The sequence below is a fragment of the Pongo abelii genome, chromosome 21 (genome assembly GCF_028885655.2).
Source record: "Pongo abelii isolate AG06213 chromosome 21, NHGRI_mPonAbe1-v2.0_pri, whole genome shotgun sequence".
NCBI lineage: Eukaryota > Metazoa > Chordata > Mammalia > Primates > Hominidae > Pongo > Pongo abelii.
The window spans coordinates 34806264-34816665 of NC_072006.2; the positions used below are offsets into that span (position 1 = coordinate 34806264).

At 52.0% G+C, this 10402-nt stretch overlaps 1 protein-coding gene across 1 annotated transcript; it reads left to right on the forward strand.

Annotated features, from left to right (window-relative positions):
* Positions 1–223: 223 nt before the first annotated feature.
* SRXN1 (sulfiredoxin 1) lies at positions 224–7059 on the forward strand. The gene is made up of 2 exons (XM_002830156.6): positions 224–713; positions 4762–7059. The coding sequence occupies exons 1-2, from the start codon at positions 429–431 to the stop codon at positions 4963–4965; spliced, it is 489 nt and encodes a 162-aa protein (XP_002830202.4). The 5' UTR covers positions 224–428; the 3' UTR covers positions 4966–7059.
* Positions 7060–10402: the final 3343 nt, after the last annotated feature.

The following is a 10402-nucleotide window of genomic DNA, read 5'->3' on the forward strand; positions in this document are numbered from 1 at the left end:
CGTTGGTGGGGATCATAACCCCGCTGGCTAGGAACCCTAGCAGCGGGGCAGCAGCGCACTGCTAGCTTTGCCGACTCATCCTGGCTGGGCAGGTCCGCCGCGCTCTCCGCCCCCGCCCCCGCCCCCGGCGGCCTAAGTCAGCCCGGCCGGTGCGTCACCCGCGCCCCTCCCTCCCCGCGACCTGCAAACTCACCCTGAGTCAGCCCGCCCGGGCGTTTCCACTCCCCGGACGCCGCGCAGCGGAGGGGAGGCGAGAGGCGCCCCCCGGTGGAGAGCCTGAGCCCCGCGCGAGTCCGGCCGCACCTGGCAAGCGGAGCCGGAGTCGGGCTGGGGACCGCGGGGTTGAGGCCGGACCACGGCGGGGCCGGGGGAGAAACGCGCGCGGCCCTGGCCCGGACCCCCCCCCCCACCCGGCCGCGCGGAATGGTATGGCCCGGCCGGAGTTAAGGCCGGGGGAGGCGGCGAGTCCCGCGGCGGCGGCGGCGGCGACGGTGGCGGCGACGATGGGGCTGCGTGGGGGAGGAGCGCTGGGCAGGGCCGGCGCGGGTCGGGGGGCGCCCGAGGGGCCCGGGCCGAGCGGCGGCGCGCAGGGCGGCAGCATCCACTCGGGCTGCATCGCCGCGGTGCACAACGTGCCGCTGAGCGTGCTCATCCGGCCGCTGCCGTCCGTGCTGGACCCCGCCAAGGTGCAGAGCCTCGTGGACACGATCCGGGTGAGGCCCCGGGGAGTCCAGCCAGCCGGGGGGAGGGCTTCGGAGGAGGGAGGTTGCCGGAGGAGGGAGGTCGCCGCGATGGACGCGAGACGGACTGGTTCCGGGCTCAGCCGGAGCTCAGCATCTGCTGTGTGACCTTAAGTGGCTGGGCCTCTCTGGGCCTCTGTTTCCTCACTTGAGCAAGCAGGGAATTGGACGAGATAATTAAAGCAGTGATGATAACGCTTATAACGCTAGTGCTTGCAGTGGTCTAGGAACTGCAGGAAGTCCCTTAGTTTCCTATGCTAACCCTAGGAGGTAGATAGTGTCTCTTTTGCAGATGAGAAACTGAGGCAGGGAAGATTTCAGCGGCTTGACTAAGATCAGGCGCTTAAAAAGTGACACGGCTGGAATTCACACCCAGGCAGCCTGGGCCCCACTGCCCCAGCACATGGCCACCGCACTACCCGGAGATAAGCCGTGGGCTCTCCTGGCTGTGACAATCAGTGACAGTGGGACTAGGTGTGTCGTATCTGCTGGGAGGCCCTTGTCTGAATGGGAAGTGGGAGAGGTCAAGGGTCAGCTCCACCACTGAGGGAGGTGTTAAGAATGCAGGAGTGATTCTGGCAGGCACTTGGGTCGGCCCCGTAATAACAGGTGTCAGGTTAGGCCTACATAACATTGTGTACCCTTCCCCCTGACCCTTGGAAGGTGAGCACATGAGATCCCCAAGCCCCACCCAGCACCTCTACAGCCATCCCCGATAACTTTCAGTCCTAGTATTTACACTACTGTCCTCACTGCCTGGAGCCACTTCCCCAGACAACCGCAGGGCCTGCTCCCCTGCCTGGTTAAGCTCTCTGCCTCCTTGATCACCCTAGGTCAGGGTCCCACGCCTCTCTAGCTCTCCCCTTAGCCCGAGATGTTTTTCAGGATACCACTTATGTCCACCAGAAATTAGATTATACATTTATTTGTGTTGCATTTTATTTTCTGTCTTCCTGACCTCATGTGAACGCCACAAAGGCGAGGACCTTGTCCCATCTTGTCTGTTGCCACAGTGGTAGCACAGTGCCTGGCTGAGATGGGAAGGGATCTGCCATGCACGCCCTGTCCCACCACTGGGCTTTTTCTTCTGTTGAGAACCTCTTCTATCTCTGCCTTGTTGTTTGTCACTCTTCCTCGGTCTTCCTGTCTCAGTGTCAGGATCTTCCCTGACATCCCTACCGGGTTAGGAGCTTCTGTGGGCTGCAGCCACCTGTGTGCCCACCTGCAGCGCTCTGATCTCACTGGCTTTTTTTTTTTAAGACGTTGTCTTGCTCTGTCACCCAGGCTGGAGTGCAGTGGCACGATCTTGGCTCACTGCAACCTCCGCCTCCAGGGTTCAAGCTGTTCTCCTGCTTCAGCCTCCCAAGTAGCTGGGATTACAGGCGCCTGCCACCACACCTGGCTAATTTTTGTATTTTTAGTAGAGATGGGGTTTCACCCTGTTGGCCAGGCTGGTCTGAAACTCCAGACCTCAAGCGATCTGCCCACCTCGGCCTCCCAAAGTGCTGGGATTACAGCCCACTGGCTTTTAACTTCCTGTTTAGACACCTGCCTTCCATGCTAGAACCGTAGGCTCTGAGGGCCAGAACTAGCTCTGCCTTTGTTTACGTACACCTGTATTAGTTTTCCGGGGCCACTGTAAATTACCACAAAGTTGATGGCTTAAAACAACACAGATTTATTTATGGTCAGAAGTCCAAAATGGGTCTTCCTGGGCTAACATCAAGCAGGGCTGCACTGTTTTCTGTAGGCTCTAGGGGAGAATCCATTTCCTCACCTTTCCCAGCTTCCAGACGCCACCCACACTGCTTGGCTTATGGCCTCTTCCTCTGTCTTCAAAGCCAGCAACATCAGGCCAAGGCCTTCTCACATCGCATCGCTCTGACCTCTTCCTCTACTTCCTCTTCCAGTTTTAAGGACCCTGATAATGACATTCGACCCATCTAGATAACCTTGGATAATTTCTGCATCTCAAGATCCTTACCTTAATTCCGTCTGCCAAGTCCCTTCTCCCATGTAAGGTAACACATTCAGAAGGATTCGGGCGTGGACATCTTTGGGAGCCATCATTCTGGCCATCCACCATCGTGCCTCCAGTACCCAGCACAAGGCCTGCCTGGCACGGCTGCCCCTCTTTAGTGCTCCACTAATGCCCGGTAGGCATCAGCTCACTGGCTCTTCATCAGCAGCCCTCTAGGATGTTTTATTCCCAGTTTACAGGTGAGGAATGGTGTTCAGAGGGCTGTGTGCCCCAGCTGCTGTGGAGAGGAGCCGAGATCCAAAGTCAGGTGTGTGCCGGGTTCCAGAGCTCAGGCTCGTGACTGCTGCACCTTACTGCTGAATAATCATTTGTGGAATCATGAGAGAGAACCCGTGGGCCAGCAGCAGGAGGCCTTCCGGGCCGCTCACACTTAATGGGGTCTCCCCAGAGTGCTCTACCCTGCATCCATCCTGCCCCAGACTTTCCCTATTTAGAGGATGACCCACTCTCCGCCTGGCTGTGCGGGCCTCTAACAGGAAGTCAACTTAGATTCTCCCTTTTCTCTTGCCCTTGGATTCACCCCTTCTGCCAAACCCCTCGGACCTGCCCCGTAAATGTGTCCCAAACCTGTCTACCTCTCCCTGTCCCCACCACGCCATCATCCAGACCAGCATCTTCTGCTGAATACCTGCAGAGGCCTCCCCTCTGTCTTCCAATCCTGTGCCCTGTCCACCCTGCCAAGTCTGTTCTCCTGTGACAACTTTCTAGAATGTGCATCAGATCATGTCACCTTCCCCTGTTGCAAACACTCCAGGGCCCACCCACTGCTCTCAGAAACAGACCTGCGCCATCTGGCTCCTGCTGGCCTTTCTGACCATTCCTCGAGCCCTGGAGTCCACCCTAGTGAACTCCTTGCTGTGCCTCCTACACGGTGAACGTGCTCTGGTTTCAGATCCTTTGCGTTTGCTGTTCTCTTTGCATGGAACGTTCTTCCCTCAGGTCATACACAGCATACATTACTGAGCACTTTCCGTGTGCCGAGCATGGTTTGAAGTGCTTTATATGTATTAACTCATTTAACCCAAAAATTCTATGAGATGGATCTGTTATCTCCATTCAATTTGATAGATGGGGCAACTGAGGCACAAAAAGATGAATTGCCCAAGATCACATATCTATTAAGCAGCAGAGCTAGATTTGAACCCAGGCAGTTGGGCTCTTAATCGAAACTATTCCACTTCTCTCTTTTTTTTTTTTTTTGAGATGGAGTCTCTCTCTGTCGCCCAGGCTGGAGTGCAATGGTGCCATCTCAGCTCACTGCAACCTCTGCCTCCTGGGTTCAAGCGATTCGCCTCGGCCTCCTGAGTAACTGTGATTACAGGCGTACACCACCATGCCCAGCTAATTTTTGTATTTTTAGTAGAGACAGGGTTGTGCCATTTTGGCCAGGCTGGTCTCAAACTCTTGACCTCAGGTGATCCACCCGCCTCAGCCTCCCAAAGTTCTGGGATTATAGGCATGAGCCACCGTGCCCAGCCCCACTTCTCTATCTTTCCAAGTACTCTTCTTCATTCTCACCTCAGAGAGGCCTCGTGGACCCCATCTCTGTCCTGTCACCTGTGTTACTGTCATTATAGCATTTGTCACTCTAATATTTACTTCTTGTTCCATCTGCCCCACTAGACTGGAGCCCCTTGAAGGCAGGGCCTGATTCAGTCGCATTCCAGCTGTACCGTATTCCCAGGGTCTACAACAGGGCCCGATGGATAGTGTGCATGTGGTGTACTGATACATGTGTGGGAGAAATCCCTGATTTGTAGCATCTGTCCATTTCTCTGGTGTAAATACTCTCCCATGGCTGATTTTCAAGCTACAAGGCGATGTCGACCAGCTCACAAAATTCCTGATAATTAACAGTTGTCTCTCACAGTAGTCCAGTGTGATCACCTTATAAGGAGCTCAGCACAGGTAGACAAAGTCTTCTTTACAAACTGTCAAGCCTTGTACCATGTCCATTGACTCTGTGCCTCTTCTCCCCAGGAGGACCCAGAAAGCGTGCCCCCCATCGATGTCCTCTGGATCAAAGGGGCCCAGGGAGGTGACTACTTCTACTCCTTTGGGGGCTGCCACCGCTACGCGGCCTACCAGCAGCTGCAGCGAGAGACCATCCCTGCCAAGCTTGTCCAGTCCACTCTCTCAGACCTAAGGGTGTACCTGGGGGCATCCACACCAGACTTGCAGTAGCAGCCTCCCTGGCACCTGCTGCCACCTTCAAGAGCCCAGAAGACACACCTGGCCTCCAGCAGGCTGGGCCATGCAGAAGGGATAGCAGGGGTGCATTCTCTTTGCACCTGGTGAGAGGGTCTGACTCTGGGCACCCCTCTCGCCAGCTACAAGGCCTTGGACTCACTGTACAGTGTGGGAGCCCCAGTTCCCACCTCTGTGACAATAGGATCATGGCCTTACCCTTGAAGCATTACTGAGAAGGTGAAATGAGAACAGAGATGGGCTTGGAGAGCCATGTGCTGCTGCTCCAAATTCCCAAGGACAAGGATCCATCTGCATTTTTGTCTGTGTAACCTCTTATATGGACTACATGCAGCTGCAAGGAAAGGAAAACCTTGATTGCAGTGGTTTAAACAAACAGAAGATTGTTTTTCCACATAGCATGGATTCTGGAGATGAGTGGCTAATGGTATTGGTTCAACAACTCCACGAAGGTAGGGGTCACATCTTGGATCCTTTGCCTTAATCTCAGTGCTCGTTACTTCATGGTCCCAAGATGGCTGCTGTATCCCCAAGAATCATGTCTGCGTTCAAGGAAGGAGGGGTGGAGGAAGAGGAAGGGCCAAACTAGCTGGACCTGCCACCTTCTAGCAGAAAGTAAAACCTCGTCAGAAGTCTGTTTCCTGCTCTCTCCCTCTGCATATTTTCACATAGATGCCCTTGGCCCGAGCCAGCTACCATTGCACCTCTAGCTGCAAACAAAGCTAAGACAGCAGGGAACAGAACTGTCATGGCTGAATAGACCAATCGTGTTCCATCTACTGAGACTGGCACACTGCCTCCTGCAATAAAACTGGGATCCCATTACCAAGAGAGAAATGCAGAATTGTGTACCAGTTAGCTTTTGCTGTGTAACAAACCATCCCCAAACTTGGCAGCTAGAAACAAACCCTTTATTTTCCCACAATCCTATGGGTTGACAATTTGGGCTGGGCTCAACAGGGCAGTTCTGCTGCTCCCACCTGGGATCCCTCATGGAGCTAAGGTCAGCTGTTACCTCAGCTGGGCCTGGATGGTCTAGGATAGCCTTACTCACTTGCCTGGCAGGTGACAGGCTGTTGGCTGGGGTTGCTTGGTTCTCCTCCATGTGGCCTCTCCAGCAGGCTAGCTCAGGCTTCACATGATGGCTTCAGGGTTCCAAAGAGAGTGAGAGTAGAAGCTGAAAGACTTCTTGAGTTCTTGGCCCGGAACTGGGACTAGGACAGTGTCACTTCTGCTAAGTTCTTTTGGTCAGAGCAAGTCACAAGGCTTTGCCCAGATTCAAGGGATGAGAAACAGACTACATGTCTTGATGAGGGGAACCACAAAGAGCTTGTGGCCATTTTTCACCTATCACAAATAATTTTGGATGGGTATGTATTTGGATAAAGGTATTTCCCTCTTCCCCCTTTCTCTCTGTCTCATGGGGCCTCACTCTGCCAAGTCGGAAGGCACTAAGACATTGTCCTGGCCCTCAGGGTGTAGGGGAAGAGGTGTTGGGGCAGGAAGTGAGTCTCTCCATGGGCTGGACCCGTTGTAGTAGGGGTACCTCCTTGTCTGCACTGGTGGTATGGGGTTAGGCCAGGTAGGACATTCCAGAGGGGCTTCTGAAAACCAAGAGTCCCTGGGGAAGGGGAACAGAGTAAGGCAGGCCTTGTTCTCACTGCCCTCTAAGGGAACTTGCTCGGCACTTTTAAGCCTCAGTTTCCCCAGTTCAATAATAAGGACGAGCTTTTCCCATGCATTCTCTTTCCCAGGGAAAGATGACTGAGGTGACCAGTAATAGAATTGAAAAGGGAGAGTGTCCTCAATGCAATGTGGCATCCTGGATTGGGTTTTGGAACAAAAACAGGACATTAGTGGGAAAATTGGAAATCTGAAAAAAGTCTGAATTTTAGTTAATATACCAATTTCAGTCTCTTGGTTTTGACAAATGTACCATGGTGATGTAAGATGTTGACCTTGGGGTAGGCTGGGTGAAGGATATACAGGAACTGTTTGTACTATCTCTGCAACTTCTCTGTAAATCTAGTATCATTCCAAAATAAAAGTTTATTTAATTAAAAAAAAAAAGGGGGGGTGTGCAATTCCTTTAGACCAGTGGTTCAGGGTCTCAAGCTTGTTTGCTAAATCCCAGATTGCTGGGCTCCACCCCCACTTTCTTTTCTTTTCTTTTTTTTTTTTTTTTGAGACAGGGTCATGCCCTGTCACCCAGGCTGGAGTGCAGTGGCACAATCATGACTCACTGTAGCCTTGACCTCCCGGGCTTAAGTGATCCTCCCACCTCAGCCTCCTGAGTAGCTGGGACTACAGGTGCGCCCTTCTAATTTTTTTGTAGAGACAGGGTTTTGCCATGTTCCCTGGGCTGATCTTAAACTCCTGGGCACAAGCAATTCTCCTGCCTCAGCCTCCCAAAGTGCTAGGATTACAGACGTGGCCACTGCCCCCGCCCCCCCAGAGTTTCTGATTCAGGCAAATTTGGGCAGGGCCTGATAGTTTGCTTTTCTAACAAGTTCCCAGATGATGCTAATGCTGCTGTTCGGGGACCACACGGTAAGAGCTACTCATTTATACTGCGTCAGTTATTTTCAAATATGGTGACTTCCCCACTTCCATCTCCAGTGGAATAAGTCTACTCGTTCCTCCCAGCTTGTCTACTCATTAACTATGTGACCTTGGGCAGTTCTGTCCCTTCCCTGGGGACTTCTTCCAGGCTGTCAAATGGATTGTGTACCCCTAAGGTTTGTAGCGAAGGTGAGGTGCCCGTCTTCTGTGAGTAAACTCCTCTTGTGCCCGCTGGGCTGGAATAAGAGTGAAGATGGTCGCTCCCTCCTGAAACAACTTTTCCTTCTTGCAGAGAAGACCCAACCAGACAGCGCTAAGGGCCCTGCCAGGCACTGCGAAGGAGGTGCAGAACAGATTCGGAGTAGGCGGGTACTGCTTGATCATTTAAGGAAGAGGAGCTGGGTTTTAAAGGGTGTAACCTGCTGGTAGCCGAGAGTTGCGTTTCCCTCTTACAGCAGCAGGTGGCGCTGCTCTCCTGCCCCCGCGGCAGGGCTGGCCCTCTGGCTTGCAGAGCTACAGCTGTGGGAAGGGGCTGGATGCACGCGCAGGGCTGAAAGAGGCGGAATAGTTAACCCGGGTTCAGCCGGGATTTCAGCCGGGAGTCTGGAGTTCAGGTTCTATTTATCTGCTCTTGTTCTGTAACCTTGCGTACATGTCTACCCATTCCTGTCTATACTGGGGGTGCTGGGCCAGAGAATCTCAGGCTCAGCAAAGGTGGTACCTCCTCCAAGAAGCTTCTGGGCTCCTACTGGCTGGGCTACCATGACCCTACAGTGTCCCTCCCCAAAAAAACCTCTGCCCCCAGGAACTTGGCTCCAGTGAAAGGCATTATGTGCCTTCACTGCCCTGGAACCCACCCACTTGACCGTGGTAGATTTAAATTTCTTTCTTTTTTTTTTTTTTCATTTCACAAGGCTTTTGGCCGAAGCGCTGGGATTACAGGTGTGAGCCACCATGGCCAGCCATTTCACAAGTTTTATATAAGTATATTTACTTTTTAAAATGTGTTTGTTCGTTTGTTTGTGATGGGGTTTTGCTCTGTTACCAAAGCTGGCATGCAATGTCCCGATTATAGCTCACTGCAACCTCAAACTCCTGGCCTCAAGCCATCCTCCTGCCTCAGCCTCTCGAATAGCTAAGACTACAGGCACCACCACACCCGGCTAATTTTTTTTTTTTTAACGTTTTATAGAGACCAGGTCTTGCTCTGTTGCCTAGGGTGGTTGGTCTCCAACTCCTGGCCTCAAGTGATCCTCCCGCCTTGGCCTCCCAAAGTATTGATATTACAGGCATGAGCCACTGCATTCAGCCATATTTACCTTTTAAATATTAAAATGTTAAATAATTAAATATTAGAAATTTAAAATATTAGAGGCAAGCGGAAGCACACCACAAAACCTAGTCCTGATTATTCCTTTGCCCTCTTGGGACAGTTACCTTTATGAATTTGGCATCAACCCTTCCAGACTCTTATCTAATTTGATAGTAATGAATGTGTGTTTGAGTAAAGAATGTTTTCTTTTTTTGCGCTGTTTTGCGGATTGCTTTTCTCCCTTGGCACTGTGCTCCAGCCGTCCATCCCATTCGTGTGTGCCCGTCTCCCAGTCTCCCTCATTCTGGTCTGTGCCCAAATGTCACTTCTTCAGGGGCCTTCCCAACCATAGTGTCTAAAACAGCCCCCTCCCCCATCATTCCATCCCTTTATCCAGTTTTATTTTCTTGATGGCATTTGTCACACTCTCCCAAATTTTCTTCTGTGTCTGCTTTTTTTTGTTTTTTTTTAAGACAGGATCTTGCTCTATCACCCAGGCCAGAGTATGCAGTGGCACCATCGTGGCTCACTGCAGCCTCCAACTTCTGGGCTCAAGCAATCCTCCCACTTAGCTTCCTGAGTAGCTGGGATTACAGGTGTGTGTCACCACACCCAGCTAATTTTTTATTTTTCTTTTGTAGAGATGGGGTCTCACAATGTTGATCAGGCTGATTGTCAACTCCCGACCTCAAGCAATCCTCCCATATTGGCTTCCCAAAGTGCTGAGATTACAGGTGTGAGCCACCGTGCCCAGCCAAATGTACGTTCTTAAGGCAGGACTTAATCTGTCTTGTTTATCACTGTAGGTTCAGTGCTAAGAACGGTGCCTAAAAGATAGTAGTGTTAATCAATATCTGTCAAATGAATAAATTCCAGGTGAGTCTATCTCATTCTTTTTTACTGCTGCATGGTGTTCCAGGGTGTGAATGTAGCTGTTTGTTAGTCGTGATTGTGTTCACGGAAGCGTGGGGGCTTACAGTTATTTGCGGCTGTGAACGGCCCCCACTATCACCCTGCTCTTTCAACTGTATACCCAGGAGTGGTGCTGCCTGGCTGATGCATACTCCCATTTCCGTCTTCTAAGACCCCGGCAAATTGCTCTTCAAAGTGGTTGTTCCAAGCGCCACCCTCTCCGGTGGAGTTTGGGAGCCTATTTTCCTTCCCTGAACTCCAACCAGTACTTCTTAGCCTTGTTTGGGATCATGAACGTGGTTGAGAACACAAGAAAGCCATGAGTCCTTTCCCCAAAAATACACACACACATTTGGGCAGTTTCTAGGCCTCCCTGTATTTGATGATCTCCTTCCCTGGGGGACCCTGTATCAAATGTTTAGAAGCCTCATTATCTCATGGATGGGAACTGTGAGGCATAGGCAGGTGGCAGTGTGAATGAATGAATGAGTGAATTGATGAAAGAAAGGGCTGTCGTTTTGTAGGAGGCAAAGGAGAGCCTTCAGACCCTGACCTACCCCCAGTCAGAAAAAAAAACCCCACCTATCTGGGTCACTCCAGTCCCTCCCTACCCTGGACTAGAAGGCA